The 18,388-nt window shown below is 39.4% G+C and overlaps 1 protein-coding gene across 1 annotated transcript in view; it reads right to left on the reverse strand.

The window, feature by feature from the left end:
• fn1a (fibronectin 1a) overlaps positions 1-18,388 on the reverse strand; it is a 45,965-nt gene that overhangs the window by 17,856 nt on the left and 9,721 nt on the right. Inside the window, exons 10-23 of the mRNA XM_041806613.1 lie at positions 15,623-15,778; positions 15,182-15,310; positions 14,724-14,867; positions 9,271-9,392; positions 8,969-9,137; positions 7,970-8,155; positions 7,709-7,837; positions 7,418-7,507; positions 7,121-7,315; positions 1,927-2,205; positions 1,518-1,781; positions 1,153-1,247; positions 661-829; positions 446-532 (exon numbers count right to left, since the gene is read on the reverse strand). Coding sequence (XP_041662547.1) covers positions 446-532; positions 661-829; positions 1,153-1,247; positions 1,518-1,781; positions 1,927-2,205; positions 7,121-7,315; positions 7,418-7,507; positions 7,709-7,837; positions 7,970-8,155; positions 8,969-9,137; positions 9,271-9,392; positions 14,724-14,867; positions 15,182-15,310; positions 15,623-15,778 — 2,214 coding nt within the window. The remainder of the gene's footprint in view (positions 1-445; positions 533-660; positions 830-1,152; positions 1,248-1,517; positions 1,782-1,926; positions 2,206-7,120; positions 7,316-7,417; positions 7,508-7,708; positions 7,838-7,969; positions 8,156-8,968; positions 9,138-9,270; positions 9,393-14,723; positions 14,868-15,181; positions 15,311-15,622; positions 15,779-18,388) is intronic.

Genomic DNA, 18,388 nt, shown 5'->3' on the forward strand with positions numbered 1-18,388 from the left:
GGCTGTAGGTGTGAATGTGAGTGTGCCTGGTTGTCTGTCTTTATGTTTCAGCCCTGGGATTGACTGGCGACCAGTCCAGAGTGTACCCCGCCTCTTGCACAATGAAAGCTGGGACACGCTCCAGCCCCCCCTGCAACACCTAATGGATGTCTAACCCTCAGATATCAACACTCCAGTCTTTGCTGTTTTGGGATATGATGTGGAATCATTCTATCACTATGTGTTGCTGTGTAGTCAACAGAAGTGGAAAAAGTACAAGAGTAATGTTCTCAAATAAAAGTACTGTTACTCTGGTAAAGACTTACTTCAGCAGAGGTAAAAGTACTGATTTCAAATGTACTCAAAAAAGTACATGTACCCACCAAAACACTAATCTATAACAGTTATTTGTGTGAATGTAATTAGTTAATTTCCACTCCTGCTGAGCATGCAGCTCTGTGTTTACCTGGTGTGCTGGCTCCATTCCACTGAACTGTGAGCTCTCCAGTGCCAGGGTTAGACTCCAGGTTGAGGTCCGTTGGAGGAGACAAAGCTGAAAACACAGAGAAGCAAGTGAATTCAGAGGAAAGGGAAAATAAATGTTAACTAAACAGCTAACATTTTAAAAATAAAGGGGACAAAACAGAGAGACACATAGCCTCATTTTTAGTTTATTCTTACGTGTGACGACACGGCGTGTAATCGCGGTTCCCTGCTCGTGGCCGTTTATGACTGGTTGGACGCTGTAGGTGTATTCGACTCCTGGAGTCAGACCAGAAATGTAAATACTTCCTGATTCAGATGTCACGTCTCTGGGGGCCTCTCCTCCCTGACTGGGTCGTACTGTCAACTAAAAGAGAGTCAGAGAGACAGAGATGTGGATCAGCGGTACAGGAGGTAATAAGCAGAGGTCGGAGTTTCCCCAAGAACATGGAGGCAAGGGGAACATTCACATCTCTGGTGTGGCATATTCTGACCAGTGAGTTTCCCCCTGAGATCTGTATGCACTACACTAAGAAAAACTCAAATGTGCTTCCACAGCAAATAATAAAAGTATGCTTTATAAATGAGACAATCCAGGTGAGAAATTTTATTTATAAAAGGGAAAAAGTCAAATTTATGATCATGTGCATTTTGAGACATAGAATTGAATAATAAAAAATGGAGGCATACCTTATATCCAATGCGGGGGGCTGGAGCCCAGGAGATAATAATGGATGTGTCGGTTACATCAGTGCTGAAATGAGGAGCATTTCCCATTGGTGGGTCTGCAACACAGAAAGAGAAATGAGATGATTAGATCTTATGCAAATATTTTGAAATAAAACCAAAAGTAATAGTGATGGTGTCAGTCCTTAGAACAACCAGAAAACTACTGATATTTTGTAGGGATGGTGCTGATTACTCTTATAACACTGAACTTAAGCACCAGTGTATTGTAACTTTGCATCACAAATTCTCCAAAAGCGTGCTTCTATCAATGCAGAGTGACTGCACTGCTCCAGACTAATTCATGTTAATTTGCATCAGACACGCACTTGTAGTGAATACCGCCGTCTCTCCTTCGCTCAGTGTATTATCCTGCTCTGAATGCAGTGTAGCTGTGTACTCGGTATCAGGCTTCAGGTTGAGGATGGTGTACTCAGTGAGGCGGGCAGGCAGGCGCAGCTGTTTGGGGTTGGAACCCTCAACGGTGAGGAAGAGACGGTAGCCGGTGATCTTAGCGCGGGGGGCGTACCACATCATAACAGCACTGTCCTCAGTCACATTGAAGAAATGGATATCTGTGGGAGCATCAGGCTCTGAAAAGAGAATGCAATCACAATTAGACCCAAATTATGGTTTTAAAAAAGTAAAAGCATTTAGATAACTTCTAAAACTTGTAACACTGACTTATATTAGTGTAATTTCCCCAATAGTCTCCTGGAGGGCATTTATCTTACTCACTTGTATTTATCTCTGCAGTAATCGGCACACTTTCCTCCCCATTGTTCATGGTATAGACATTGAAGAGGTACTTTGTTCCAGGCTGTAGGTGTGTCACTTCAATGTAGGAGTTCTGACTGACAGGCAGAGTCATTTCCTCTTGGGGAGTTCCGGTCTCATCAACAGGGACAAAAGTAACACGGTAACCTGAGATACCAGTTGTTGGGCCGGACCAGGTCAGAGTAATTTTCTTATCAGAAACCTCGAAAAACTGCAGGTCTGTAGGAGAAACCACCTCATCTGTGGAGAGATGGAAAAAATACAGGATTAAAGATGTTATTCCTCTTTGTCTGGTCTCATTTATTTTCATTGGTAAAAAAAGAGGAGTCTACAGGTATTTAACTTAACTTTAACATAACTGAACCAACTGTTTTTTGACGTAGAGAGAAAAAAGCAAGAATGTATTATATGGCATAATGTGCCCGAATAAATAAAACATTCACATTCATTCAAGTAAGATTCAAACAATGCTAAGCATGTTTTAAGTTCTAAGCTATGGATATGGTGATGAATCTTACTGAAATACTACTTAAAGTTTTAGCAGAGGAAAATGAAATGATGTCTGAAAAAAAGGCTTAAAGACCCATAACTAACTACAATACACTTTATGGCCTGGATAAGGACATGCCATATAAACAATGTAAAAAATATGTGCACTTAAAAATATTACATTACAATAAGGACTTCACTATGCAACAAATAAAACTTCAGGGACACTATAGGACCAAATGTTTGGAGGTGATTTAAAAAATAGGTTGCATTAACTTAAAAATCCAAAACAGCTATTTCAGCTCTATTTTTCTAATTTAATAGAACGCCTTGTTAGTTTTAAGTAAACAGTGCCCAATTGTTTAAAGTATTTTTTGTCATTGTACTCAAATTATTTGACAATCATTCCTTAACCTGCAGATTTTTTTTTTTTCTGAGAATGCTTTTTGGAATTAGAGCCTTTTGCACCATGAGTGAAGTTACTGACTCAGTTGGACAACTCCCATCTAAGGGGACCAACTAAACATTGAAAGAAAGATGTACTATACCCTGGGGAAGTGCACTTTGTGGTTCAAAAGCACCTTTCAGTCTCTCACTGTAAGACTAAACAGTTAAAGGTTGCTGAAATTAAATCAAAATTAAAATGAATTATGACAAATTCAAATACAGAATATCTATTTTAGCTCTATTATTCTAAACTAATAGAATACATTTTTAGTTTAAAGTAAACATTATTTTTTGTAATCATACTCAAATATTTTACAATCATCCCCTTATCTGCATTGTTTTCCCCGTGCACTGTGAGTGAAGTTACTGACTGGGTTAGACAAGTCCCGTCTGTAGGGAGCAACCACGATAAACAATGGGTGGTATACTTAATATGATAGAAGAAGACTTCTTTGACCACATCTTTATAACACCAATACATATTTGTTGTGGTCCCAACCATTCAGCAGGACTCCATGCATGATTTGCCTCAGCTGCTCAACATCACATTTTCGCTATGTGCTCTCACTGCAGCACGCCCCATAAAGAACATGTAACTTGAGCAAAAGTACTTAACCTTTTTGCTTTTAGTCGGATTTGAAAGCATTTTGAGTGTGTATTACACAAATTGGCTAAGTTACTGCTACTAAACAAACACAGTTTCTTCATTTACTTGAAATGTTTATGTAATCAGTTACCTGTAATGTTTAGAGTTTACTTAACACATCAGGGATTACTCAAAAAATATATTTACACTACTTAAAAGCTTTAACATTATCAGTTCCAACAAAAGGTTTCAAGGATTTTCAACTTGTTTGGTTTTACAGTGTACCTTAAAAGCTGCAATAAAAAGGAAGTGTATTTGGTTCAACTACATTCTTTCTCCAGAAAGATGATCTTTAAATTGTTTTTTTTTTTTTTTACTAAATCTAATTTGCAAAAATCTTTCAATTTTCTGATTTTTTTTATTTAAATTAAAAGACATTTTGATTTATTCCACATAATCATATTAACTGTACAGTGTGTTTTCACAAAGTGTCCATGCAAACAAATTACACAGCTTCATATCTAGGACAGTTCAGTAGAAAAATACACGCAAGCAGCTACAATCCATGAACATTACTTAAGAAATCTGGATAGAGGACAAAGATGACAGAATGGCCTGTAAAAGTATGACTTTCACATGGAGAAGAAAAGAGTGATGAAGAGAAAGAAGGAAGGACGAAATGAGTGAATTAACCTCTCTGGAGCTGTGCATTAAAACTTTAAACAAACCTTACTAACCCTGAAAGTTCACCCCTTCTGACGCTTTACAGAGCATCCAATCAGACACAGCTGTGTCCAGAAGTTAAATTAGAGCACAAGTCTGCACTGATCAGGCTTCATCCAAGTTTAACTCCACAAAATATCAATGTGATAGCGCTGCAATATCATATGACAGGTATAAGGGCCAACACTTAGCATGATTCTACAACTGATCAAGAGACAAGAGCAGCTCTGACTGCTTTATGTGTAAACTTGGTCCAATCTTCATTTTGTAAATCCGTCACTGCAGACTCAACTAGGTCATGGATCTTTATTCCATAACTGTACAAACAACCACACACACAGACACACACACACACACTTCCAGCATCTGCCTGATTGGCCCAAGAGCGTGTTCATCCTGGCAGACAGGGATGTTTTACATAACCGAGCAGAACAGGATCTCAACAGCTGTGAACTCAATGACTTCACTTTCCATTGGAAAACTCCTCAATTCTAGCGCTGAGGATTGGAAACTTCTTCATAAATTACTAAATAAGCCTCAAGATAATACGCAGATTGATTTTAGGAGAGTCATGAGTACAATGCATGTGAGCATTCATCAAAGCAGGTGAGACAACGGCTTGAATGGTATTAGTTCAGGATCTATGTAGATTTCTGGTCACGACACTCAAACTTCAGGTGCTAAAAGGAAAAGGGGACAGAAGCCCTCGTGGCAAATACACCTCTTTATCTTGTAAACTCACCACAACTCCTCCTGAAACTGTGAAAATGCTTAGACAGCTTAGACCAAAACGCCAGCAATTTCCTCCAATGAGATGTATTTCATCTCTGTGACATCAGTTTCTGAAATCATATTTAATCAAAGCAAATGCTTTCAGCATTAGCCATTAAAACTCACTCCTTAGAAGGAATACAGAGATTGTCCTAAGTCTGGAGTACAGAGAGAAATGTCAGCGTATTTGGGATCAAGAGTAGCATAAACTTTTTAAAACAACCCATACAAGTGGTCTGAAGACCATGCCATTAGTTTCTAAAACATACAAATGCAAACAAAGAAAGCATATTTCAGTGGCCCTTTTCAATGTTGCACTGCAACAGCACCTCAAAAAAAGCAGTACTGTCATCAAGCCTTAAGACACAAACTATACGGACAAAGTTATATGGCCTGATAATTATTGAATTCAGGTGCTTCCATTGCCTCAGGAAAAGCCGCCCATACGTGGGGGTAAAGAGGGGAATGTTTAGGGGTCATGTCAAATGGGGGGCCCATGGAGATCAGCAAAATCATGGTCCATTGTAAAGTTAAGGTGTGATATCCATATTTCATTTCTAGCTGAATAATAACCACTCTTATCAAAGAAACAAAAAATTATTTTTTATCTATTTAAGCTCTAAAACAATATAGCCTTTAACCATGTCGATGTGCACATTGAAAAAAACCATTTTGGAAGTAATGTCAGACATCAGCACAAAAAATCTGCACAAATGTCAGGACGCCAGAAAATAAAGTAGAGGTAAAAGAAATTGAGACAACTTTGAGTTGCGAATGAGTAAATAATTGACGAAAGCGGCAAAAGAAGTCAGAAGAGGTAGAAATGGGTTGAAAAAGGGCTGGAAAGAGGTCGAAAATTGGTGAAAATGGGTTCAAATAAAGGGAAAAAAATGGATTGAAAGTGGCAAAAATCGATGATAATTTGCATAAATTGGAAAAACAGAGCCTAAAGGGGCAGAAAAAAAATTGTGGAAATGGGTACAACATGGCAAAAACAGCATTAAAGAAAGCAAAACATGGGTGAAAATGGGCAAAAAAATTGGTTAGATATTGTCAAAAATTGTTTAAAAGGATACAGAAAGGCAAAAAGAAACACCAATAGGCAGAATCTGTGGTAAAAATTGGTTAAAAGTGGAAAAAATAGCCTGAGAGTGTAGATATGGGCAGAAAAAGTGATCAGGATTATGAAGTGTTAAAAATGGGTCAATAAACATCAAAATGGGTTAAAAGGGGCAAAAAATTAGGTGTAAGTGGCAAAAGTTGGTTTGACACGGCAAAAATGGGTTAAATGAGGCAAAACATGTCAAAAAATGTAAAAAAAAAAAAAAAAGAGTTAAAGTCGGCAATAAAGTGGGGAACAAAGTGTTACATTGAGCAGAATGTGACCAAAAAGAGGAAAAAATGGCGGAAAAAATGTTAAAAAGGATTAAAAATTTACAAAAAGTCTGGGTATGGCAGATGCTGGAGAAACAGGTGGAGGAGGGATATGAGGATGTTTTTCAGGGTTATATGCTTCCAACTTTGTGGCAACAGTTTGGGAAAGGCCCTTTTCTTCCTCAACAAGACTGTTCCCCTAGTGCACAAAACAAGGACTACAAAGACATGGTTTGATGAGTTTGGTGAGGAAGGCCCTGACTGGCCTGCACAGATCCCTGACCTTAACCCCATCAAGCACCTTTGGGATGAACTTTAACAGAGATTGCGAGCCAGGCCTTCTCATCCAACATCAGTGCCTGACTTTATAAATGGTCTACAGAATCAGAGGCACAAATCCCCTCAAATCACTCCAAAATTTTGTGTAAAGCCTTCCAAGAGGAGTGGAGGCTGGTATAGCAGCAAAAGGGGGGCAACTCCATATTTAAGAACATGTATTTGAACACAATGTCATTACAGTCTGTGTTGGTGTATTGGTCAGGTGGCCAAATACTTTTGTCTGTATAGTGTACATATTGATCCCACAAGGGCGCACTGCTGGTGTCTGTATGTTAAGAAACACTGCATTAAGACATTGCAGAAGTGTGAGAGAGCAAAAAGCTGTCACAGAGACCTCCATGAAATTCATATCGAAGGCAACATGACTACATTTCAAGCAAAATGTCATGCCTTGAAATACTAGTGTGAATAAAAAACATCTTTTACCTGGCAGTGGATCTCCAGCGGTGTTGACCTGTACAAACACGGGCTCACTTTCCAGGCTATCCTCCACAGAATAGATGCTAATGTTGTACAATTTCCCAGGTCTGAGGTCACTCAGGGTCACAGATGTTGCTGTATCAGGGAGAGTCAGCTCCATGCTTTCGCCCTCGATTGATGGCGTATAAACAACACGATAGCCTGTGTAAACAAAGAAACCATACAGTAAAATAGGCGTGAGGGTTAAAGACACATCAGATGGTCAGCGAACTGTTAGCTGTTAACAAGAACGTCAAAGCATACCAGTGATGGGAGCACTTGGTTTATCCCAGCTGATCACAATGGAGGTTTCTCCCACCTCCTCTACTTCACTCTCAACAGGAGGATCAGGTGCTGTGGAGAAAATGACAACCAGTTTCCTTACTTGACTATCAGAATTGTAGTCTCTGGCACATGCTCAGTAAGGTGAAGGTCTGGGTCTCTAAAGAGTATTTTAGACAAGGCCTAAGCTGCTTTTACTGTGAGTAAAATTAAACACATTGAACAGACTTCAAACTTGAAATGAGTAAAATGAAATGGTGCGTTTCAACATACCAGTGGTTTGTGAAGTAGAAAGAATGAGGTTGTCTTCTCCATCATCTGTGACTTCGTAGACATTAACAGTGTATTTTCTCCCAGGCAGAAGCTCATTAATGTTCACTGAGGTAGTCGTACGGGGCAGGTCTTAAAAAATAAAATCAAACATATTCTATGAATACATTTCTGTTAATCTATGCACAATAAATTCTCACCATTCCCTAAAGCCAAATATCAAATACACACGCTTATGTTCTATACAGATAAATCCACACTTACCTAGCACCATGGGCTGTCCAGTGCCCTGTCCCTGCTCATGGAGCTCGTACTCCACTCTGAAACCAGAAACTGTGTCGGAGGCTGAAACCCAGGAGATGACAAAGCTGCTGGAGGTAATTTCAGTCACCGACTCCGAGACGTCGACCACAGGAGGAGGCTGGGTGGTCTCGCCTTGTGATGTCGCCACTACAGGAGAAATAGAGATAGGAAATGAGAGAGTTGTTGTGTCTGAGATCAGAACTGGATGCACTGGCTTAGACAACCCAAGAGCTTGCTTAGGGTGGAATTTCAGGTGTAACTCTCTTAAGCTCTAAACTGTTTTTTAACCATTTTGTCTCGCCTTGACTTATTATCTTACAAAGCTTGTAAAACATCAACCCTGTTGTGCACAGTCTAGCTTTAAACATCCTTTCTTTTTAGGAAAACATGGGCTTTAAGAATCTCCGGGCTCCAGTAATGTCACTTGAATTTTTAAAAAGTTATATGATACTATAAAGACAAAAACAAACCAAACTGAAATTAAAACACAAACATTTTATGACACATAGTAAAGAATAATGACTCCTTGGGATTTCTTCCTTGGCTGTTTATGAGCCATTATTCAAAGCAGTTCCTGTCTGCAGTGACAGAGAGCCACATCACAGGCTCTCTGTCCCTCTTTCTCTCCTTTATGAGCAATTCAGGCCATCTCCTGCCAATCTGAGACCTGTGTCTCTTCTTATCATAAACGACGTCAGTCTTAGAGGGTGAAATCTTACATCTAAATGGATCCTTTCATGAATTTACGATCCTGGAAAAAGTGCAAATCCACATCCACAATACCATTTTCCATATTTTTGAATTTGCAAATAGGGGAGAAACTGAACAGTGAAACTAACATTTGTTCAAAGGACATCCATGCTTTGGCAGGCTTGCACAGAGAAAGAAGCAAAACAACCTGGTCATTGTCAGAACAGCAAGTTAGCGATGCAGCAACCCCTTTGATCTCTCACAACTCACATGATCCATAAGTGGTGGTAAAGTCAAAGCGTGTGACCTCTTGGCGTCCAAACCGCAACACGCTAATCAGCTGACCCTCGTAGGTGATACCAGGCCTCAAACCTGAGATGGTATAGGAGTTAAGATGGCCAGGGATTGTCACCTCTCTCCATGGGCTTGGACTATTTTTCTGTAAAATGCAATAAGTGGGGTTAGAAATGAAGAGATGCAAAGGTGTTACAAAACAGGAAGTCAGGGTTGATGGAAGCTGTGTCCACAGCTGGTTCAGGGAAGAGACCATGCTGCTCAAACAGGGAACTCACCACTTTCCATTTGAGGATGTACTGTGTAATGTGAGCAGACTGTGGGGCGTTCCACTGGATAGGGTGGGAGTTGGGCTGGTTTCCAGATTCTGTTATTATCACCTGAACTGGACGATTACCACCTGAGGGGGCAACATAGACAGAAGAATGAGAAGATATGCAGAGTGTAGACAGAAGAGACTAGGGCAGGAGTTCCCCAGCTAAAATCAACACAGTATATTCTTAGATTTAAAAGATGGGAGGCACTTTCAGTATATTTGATTTTGAATGTCTACCCTTTGAAAGGAACATGACTATTAACCATCACTTGTGGCATCACAGAATAATCAAAATCCTGTTAATTGATACAATCATGCAGCACTTTCAGGAAGTATTCAGGCCCCCTTTGCTTTTTTCATTTTTCTTAAGTCGCAGCCTGATGCTACAGTAAAAAAAAACAGTTTTATTCTCCTTAATCTATGCTCAGAACCCCATGATCACAAAGTGATAACAGAATTTTAGAAATTTCACAAATTTGTTTAAAATCTGGGGGAGACTCTAAGAATATTTCTGCTGCACTGAAGGTTTCCAAGAGCACAGTGGCCTCCAGAATTCTCAGACGGGGCAACTTCGGCACAACCAGGATGCTTTCAAGAGCTGGTTGCCCAGCCAAACTGAGCAATTGGGGGAGAAGGGCCTTAGAAAAAAAGGTGACTAAGAACCTGGTGGTTCTTGGTGTGCGCCTTTTCAAATCATGTCCACTCAATCCAATTTATCACAGGTGGACTCAGACCAAGGTGGAAAAACATCTCAGCAAAGATTGAGAGGAATGGGACGAACCTGAGCTAAATTTCAAGCATTTTTGTAAAGGGTCTAAATACTTAGGTAAATGCAATATTTCAGTTTTCTATTTTTAATGAATTTGCAAAAATTTCTAAAACTCAGATTTCACTCTGTCATGATGTATTACTGGATGTAGATTAATGAGAATAAAAATGCTTTTTTTTCACTTTAGCATCAGGCTGCAATACAAGAAAAAAGTGAAGGGGGTCTGAATGATTTCTGAATGCACTGTAATCCCAGCAAACATCAGTAAGAGTACTGCTGCATGTTCCCTGAACAGAACATAGAAAGAGAGGGGAAAAAGTAGCACATCCCTGTGAGATTCCAGCCTGGAGTTTGACAGCTGAAGGGAAGAAAAACTTTTCCCTTCCCTCTCTCCTCTTTAACCCTCTCATTTTTTCTGAGTCACTGCTCTCTTGGATAAAAAACACTATCATAAAAGAACTGCAGGACACTTTATTCGCAAAAGAGCAAGTAGATGCAGCATTAAAAACAAGAAGTGCAAATAACGGACTAACTACCCATCTTACTCATCTTTTTCTTCACAATCCCTTCTTTAATCTCCCACCCTTTACCACATCTTACATCTGACAACATACTGGGTAAACTTTGATTCTGTACAGCTAAAAGATGTGGTCCACATTAGCATGTTAATGTCTCCATAGAGGAATAAAGTGTATTATAATATATTTAACTAGTTAGTACATGAAGAGGAGGAATAATCTTATCAGTTGTGGTTTTTGGATATAAAACAAGATTATCAGGTCATGTTTAATGTAAACAGAAGTCATGTGTGGAGCAGACTCCTGACATGAGCTGCACTGATAGAAACTGGTAGCTTCTATAAAGAACTGAGGTTTTCTAACCACTTTTCCAAATAGCAGACCTGTAATCAAAGTTTCTGAGCAAGTGGCTCGGTTAACCAGAAGTTGCTTGCAGATACACAAACCTCAAAAACAATCTGGGACCAATTACTGCCTATTACAGACCCACAGGCCGATGGCGAGGGTAAGGGTTACACAGAATCAGATGTGGGAGGCACATTAAAACAGATGCACACTAGCAGTGGATTTATTTCATGTTAATCCTGGCATCACATGTATTTACGTTTGTAATGGGAAAGTACACAACTGCAACCAGACAGCCCCCCTCTACTTTGCACATATAGACACAACATTCGCCCTTGATGCAGACAGAGTAAGGCCCTGATAAGGACCACAGTAAAGGGAAGTAATGCTGAGAGTAATCCTAACAATACAAAGTGCCCTACAAGATTAAATAACACCCCAGAAGAGGAGAGATAAACACAGACGGTAGAAAAGAAAACAACTTTTTTTATTTAAAGATGTTATCGATGGTGGAGCTAAATCTGACACTTGTGAAAACCTTAAAAAAATCTTTTACTTGGGCTTTCCATTTTTACCTTTTATGGTGTTCCAACCAGTGAGCCAACTGACTTAGAGTCTGGGTTTGTGTCTCGCTGCCCTTAAATCTTAGCATGCTATATTCTGTATGCATCTGTTGACTCACACACACATGAACACACAGGGAGCAAGTTCACAGCTGTTTGCTATTATGGCCACTTACGGCAGAATACTGCCCTACATTTTGTATCTCATGTCAACCTGCTAAACAAAGAGCAAACAAGCAACAACTCAAAAGCTTATGTAAGACAAGCCTTAACTTCTAAAGCGGAGTGACTTCCCTGAGAGTTTAACAAATAGTGTAAATACACGCATCCTGGGGGATATTTTTAAATTTTGGTTCCTTGTAAACACAAATACACCATATAAGCCCATTATAAATCAAATAACGACTACTTTGGTTCTACTTTTTGCCACAGAGCAAGGGAAAGCGTTGCATGTTGTTTCAAGTATGTCTTATCAAACAAGTCACATGAGAAGATAAGCTGTAGAGAAAGAAGAGCTTGCTCCAAACTAAACAGGGATTGTGTTACATTCTGAGAAAGTCAGACATAAAAACCCCTGAATGCATGATCACCCCCTGCACTAGGTTGCAAAATCTAATTGGCTATAAGGACACAGGGGACTGAATGTCAAAAATTAAACCGATTCTGACAGGAAACAGAACCTTTGCAAGAGGACGCCTGAGGTCAGGACACACTGTGAGAGAGTTCTTGCTGTAACACCATCTGGCTGAGCTTGTTTTTATCTAAGAGTATCTTAACCATCATCCCTGCATGATTCCTAACAGTGTTGCATGGCTTTGCTCTGAGTGATCCTGATAAAAGGCTAAAAAAGCCTAAGTGCAAACACAGACACGCACATTATTATATCTATATCTCATTGCTAAATCTACAATCCTTTTATGTAAAATGTTCCATCTAAGGCTTTGAGATTCAGGTTTGATAGGTGTGTGCTGGGGAATGTGCACACACACCTGCACTGTGGTGTTTTGTGCAGCTGTGGCAACAGCACAGGGGACATACCACATGCTGACAGGAACAAAGGCTCAAAGTGGGGGGTGAATCTGTTAAACAGGAAATCACACCCCCTCCCATCTCTGCCTGTTTCACATCAAAGTCAAGGGCCTCATTTTCTGGTGACCTAAACAACATTTGGCTCCTCCTAACATTTTGTCCGATACATCCCTGTAAGTTTTACCTCCGTTCTGGCCATACCAGTCAAGACACAAAGCTTGAATGTATAAGGTTAATATTTAATGTTTAATGCTGTGCATTTAAGAGCAAAGTTAACATATAGTGAGTAAAGCTGAATCCGAACGCGTTACTGTAATATTTATGAAGATCTACTTGATATGCTGGATTTAAAACATTATTACAGGCAAAAAACACCATAAATGGGTGTCAAATCAGTAACGCAATAAAATATATAAATACCTTTAAATCCAACTTCAGTTATCAAAATCATGTCTCTAACTTGGTAAGTAAACTTCATCAGTTGATTGGCTTTTCTTTAGAAATAAATCATGCTTTTCTCTGCATTAAAGAACAACTCTCAAACTCATTACAGGTGATGCTTGTAACTCATCACTGCATCCTATAAAGTAAGGCTGAATGGACATCGCTCTCTGAGAGACAAGACCCGCATACTTACTAGAGGTGGGAGAAAAAAATTGATTCTTAGATGCATGGGGATTTGGAGGTGGTTGATTCAGAATCAATTTATAAATGTCCAATAATCATTTATTGAAATGTTTAATACTGTGGAAAGTTGGAACAAAGAGATGGAACTCTGACATGCCGCGCGTAACAGCAAGATTTAGATTACCAGTTGTTCATCTGTGAAAAAGGACCTTTTTCACTTTCATGTTTTGTCATTTCTGATATGATACAAGGAAAGGATGCTGCTACCTTTGGTTCAGTGCAGTTGTAACATTCCAGTTTACACACATCTCCTATTACAGGACAGTGGAAAATTAATTTGTCTCTTTTCTTCTACACAAATGTAATGTTTTTATTATGAGAATAAGAAATGTTAAAAAAGTGTGTCAAAATGCATCAAAAGTCAATTAAGATTCATATTATAGGCCTATGATTCGTGATGGAATTGAATCATGTGGTGCCTAAAGATTCCCACTTCGAATACTTACATGCTCATTTACAAAGCTTTTATTATGATGCTATCTTCTTACATCTCCTCCATGCTAGTCTGGTCCTCTCGAGCTCATAACACCTGTTCTATTGACTGCCTTAGACTACAGCTTCAAGAGTTCATACTGAGATCTGCTTTTAGTTTCCTTGCACTGGCCGCTTGGAACTTATTACAAAGCACTTTAAAAATCAAAGACTGGTTTCTTTGAGTTATTTCACATTCTTATATGTTCACGTCTTGTCCTCTGATTGCACCTGTTGTAATTGCTTTTTCTGATTGATTTTACGTCTTTTTTAACACATTATTGCACTTTTAGATTTTTAAAACATGTTTGATATATTTTATATAAGGATACACAACATTATCGCTAAGATCTCGGTAGCAGATATTAGCTTTAAAAGCATAATATCGGTATAGGCAAATATGAACATGTCTGCAGACGTTTACAACTGATATTTTGGCTATAAAAATCTGCCTTTATCAGCCATAAATATTGGCCTTATGAACTAATAAGTTGTGGAGTTTTAGGCTGGACTAACAAACCTAAATCAGCTGAAGTTTTCTTTTTCATACACTATAATTCCTGACACTAAAAAGTGTGTTAAAAATACTGAAATTTGTCAATTTGTTAATTAAACTTTAAATTGTATTTTTTAAGGACTAGTTTTAGGTAATAACTACATATCTATACATATCATTTTCAGCTAAAATAGTTTTGTAAATATTGGCATATTGGATATCAGCAAAAATCCACTATCGTGCATCCCTACTTTTATATATTCTTAATGTTTATCAAGCATTTTATTCCTTTACCTGCTCAATGTCACCGAAAATGAGGGCTCACCCTCAATGATTTTCAAATCTAGATAAAGATTATATATTGTATAAAAATGTCTTATTTCCATCAAGCAGTCAAGCAATCAATAACTTGCAGCATTACCATCTGAAGCCTGGTATATCAAAATGCCACAGTATGAACATAATGGCAAAATCTCTTATACAAGATTATATCAGTAGCATTATGAATCCTGTTTGTACGTATATGTAATTTCTTACCGGGGTAGGACTGCTGGGGCTCACAGCTGAGTTCTCCGACTCCATTTCCATAGCAATAGCATTTGTACATGATTCCATGGATGACTTTATCCCAAGACTCTCCGATCTGATAGAAGGCTCTCGTTTCTGGCTCCTGGCACTGGTCTGAGCACAGAAACACACAAAACTCAGTGACGAAGCTTGAACTACTGACAAGAGTTTGGAGCTTTCACATATGTAGCTATGCTTTAATTGTAAAATTTAAATTTCAGGATTTTCTGTTGTGAATTAGTTGTTTGATAGTGGAATTGACCAGTGAGCACTGGCTCGTTACACATGCATGGTGTTGTTCCTTTTTGTCAACTCCTCTGGCAGAAATTTTTTTTTAAACGTTAGCCGAAGTGGACAACATAAACTGGCCTACAAAGTAAAAAAAAAAAAAAAGCTTTAAAGAGGCACACGTAAGAAGTTAAACTCACCAATAGCATCACACTTCCAGCGGCCACGCCCCTGACCAAAGCAGGTACAGTTCATCATGTAGCCTTCATTATGCTGTTTAGTAAAGGTTTGGTTCACTTCATAGGTCAGATTATCCACAATACACTGATCTGCAAGAGACAAACATGGAAATATAAAGACAGTTACTCACTCAGATTCTGCACATAAGTTTTTTTAAACTTTGGGTGTTCATGTGTGTGCTTAATAGTGAAACGCAGGTGCACCACTACATGCAGGTGTGCAGGGGCTCTGGCAATATTATAGCAGGTGAGTGACAACATGACATGTAACCTTTCACCTCATCACTTAAGACGTCTAATGTTACCCACTAATTATAACCTTTAACACACTAACATGCCTCTCAATTACATTTCTTCCTCTATGTGACCTCAGTGTTTTTCCCCAGTTACACAAAAACACACCTTTAATCTGGGAGTAAGCTGCACAGCTCCATTCTCCTCGGCCATTGCCAACACAGGTGCACCTCATCATGTGACCCAGAACATCATGGCGTTTGTCCCACTGGTCTCCGACGCGGTACATCGCCCCTTCAGTGCTGGTACACACTTCTTCCTGGGCTAAAACAAACAGGACAAAAACAGTTACAAAGGGCTTTCTCAAATGACGTCATCTTCATGAATTTCTACGCAAAGAATTTTATGTTTTTTGTTTAATTGCAGCTAAATTTCAGAATATATTTACAGGAAAGCTAGGATCACACTACAAAAACAGTCAGACGCCCAAGGAGAAATCAGAAAACAAATATGAGGGTATATTAAGACATAACTACCCCAAGAACATTAAAAATCAAGGCCCTCGTATGAGATCACTAATTATAACCTGCAACTACAACTCTAGGCTGGAAGTAATACAACCAACATAAAACACCTGTGTCCAGAGGGAAGAAGATTTTCCTAAATTAAAAGCCAGAAACAGCTGTCTGATGCCCTTGTGTGTGTGAGGACTGTGTGTGTTCACCATATGTTCTCCAGTAATTAAAAGAGCAAGTTGTTTCTATCAGGAAAGACAGAAAGTGTGTGACAGTGACTGAACAGGCAGAGGCCTGCATCTTCTCTGTGTGTGGTTTTTGTGTGAGGAGAAAACATTCCTCCAACTTCTCTTTATGGATCAGATACCTGCCTTGCATCTCTGGTATTAAATCCTTATGACTGACAATGCTTCAGCTGCCACACTAATATTTCCATGTCAGCAGGCATATGTGTTTCACTCTCCTTAAAGTATAGGCAGGTGGAGATGAAAGGAAGATGTGCTGTCTTGGAACCTAGCCCTAATTTTTCTATGCCAGGCAGAAACTCAACCGGGGTCTGGACATCTGGTTCCTGGAAGTAAAAATTCTTGGACTTGTTTAGTTTGGACAGGGCTGTGCCTAAGGGAGAGAATCAAGGCCTTGAAATGTTTGAGACCTGGACTATTAAAGCTGTTTCAGATGCACGCTGGCTTGGAATGGGGGCTGAAACTAGGACCCTGTTTACACAATGCATTACCAGGGATTTGTATCTAATTTGAGCATTTGGTCATTAAGTGGTAATCCTTAATGCTTTGTGCTGATGCACCTCAATATGAACTGATGATTTGATATCTGATAGCTTAGGCTGCATACGGGGTGGTGTGTGATGTGTTCATCCAGACTGGATTGGTTGTGTAGACACTAAGCATACTGGCATGCATGTGTGACCATCCCATCAACCGACCTGATCTGTGGAATTCTGCTAGTAAACAAAAAACCTGGGCTTTAAGAACACGTGGGCTGCAGAGATGTCCCTTTAATTTTAAAGAAGTTATGGGACTATGAAGACAAAAGAGAAAACTAAGTGAAAATCAAAGATTTTGATGCATAACACACAAACACAGTAATGAACAAACCTTTTTATTTTGCACATACTTGCTCTCTAAGCATTTAGGGACCAAAAAGTGAAAAATAATCATTCTGTCACATAGCTTTCTGGGTAAACAATATGGCAGTGGCAGTGGCAGCTAAGGCAAAGAATGATTGAAAATGTATTAAAAATGAAATAAAAGGCATTCAATTTTGCGTTTACTGGTGTAGATTTAATCTTAACAATTCTGAAGTCACCCAAGTTCCAGGCTTGCTAGAAAAGCTTATACAAGGGATTTCGAGGCATGATTAGTGCCATTTGAACGACACAATGGCTAGCTTCAAGAGAAAAAAAAGAGGTTATGATTTATAGTTAACGTTGTTTTACTTTTAATGACCTGTCTCTTGTAGTTGTGTACAACAATGCTGGTCTGAGAGGGTTAAAGTCCTTACAGCAACAACATCACTGGATAAACAGGAAACTGTCGCTAATATGGGAGCAGGCTCCCAACATTCACAGAAGGAGCCAGCTCTTATGAACAGCATTGGGCTATGACTTTTGGCCACGCCAATTCAAACCAATCCGTCCTGATGTACTTAACCATCACCAGTCTGGCTGTGCCAGGCTAGACCGAACCATGCCCAGAATGGTCCTGCTCAGGGGCAGGGCCCAAGCGTGCAGCTGGGACATCACAGTGGTTCACCATCATCCAGGGATGCTTGTTTAAGTAGCACCAAAGTTTGAAATATCCACCAGATTATCAATAGAAGAAGAAGAAACTTTGAAGAGGAAACAATGGCCAACTCTTCAACAAACAAATGCTTGCTGAATCTTTTTCACAACATTGACTCAAAATGCTGCATCGTCAGCTCTAGCTATGCCCTCAATGGGAAGCTGATTTGGAAAAGCAAATCCCTTGTCATGCTGGGCTGCTGTGCCGAGTCAAACCAAGCAGAGTCAAGCTGCTCAATGTAATGTAAAAGCCCCACAAATCCGTGAATGGCACATTATGACTCCCTTGCCACTTGTTATCTTGATTTGAGTTGTCTTTTTAATCAAACTAGTACCCCACAAGATTTATTTGGCAAATGGTAGAAAACAGCCCTTTAAAAGCATGTTAACTATGAAATGAGGGAGAAAAACTGTTGGAAGACGTCCAGCTAGACTCTTAGCTCAGTGCTAAGCTCATTTTAGTGAGGAACACTCTTGTCATTCATTTTACCATTTTATTGCAAAATGGTTATGCAGTTTCACTTGGTGGAGAGGGCTCAGCTCAAAAGATGTTCCCTGGGTTAGAAAAGCAGCATGCTTTGACTTTCCAAGGAGTGCATAGCAAGAAAGCCCCACATG

Source organism: Cheilinus undulatus, linkage group 15 (assembly GCF_018320785.1).
Source record: "Cheilinus undulatus linkage group 15, ASM1832078v1, whole genome shotgun sequence".
NCBI classification, from domain to species: domain Eukaryota; kingdom Metazoa; phylum Chordata; class Actinopteri; order Labriformes; family Labridae; genus Cheilinus; species Cheilinus undulatus.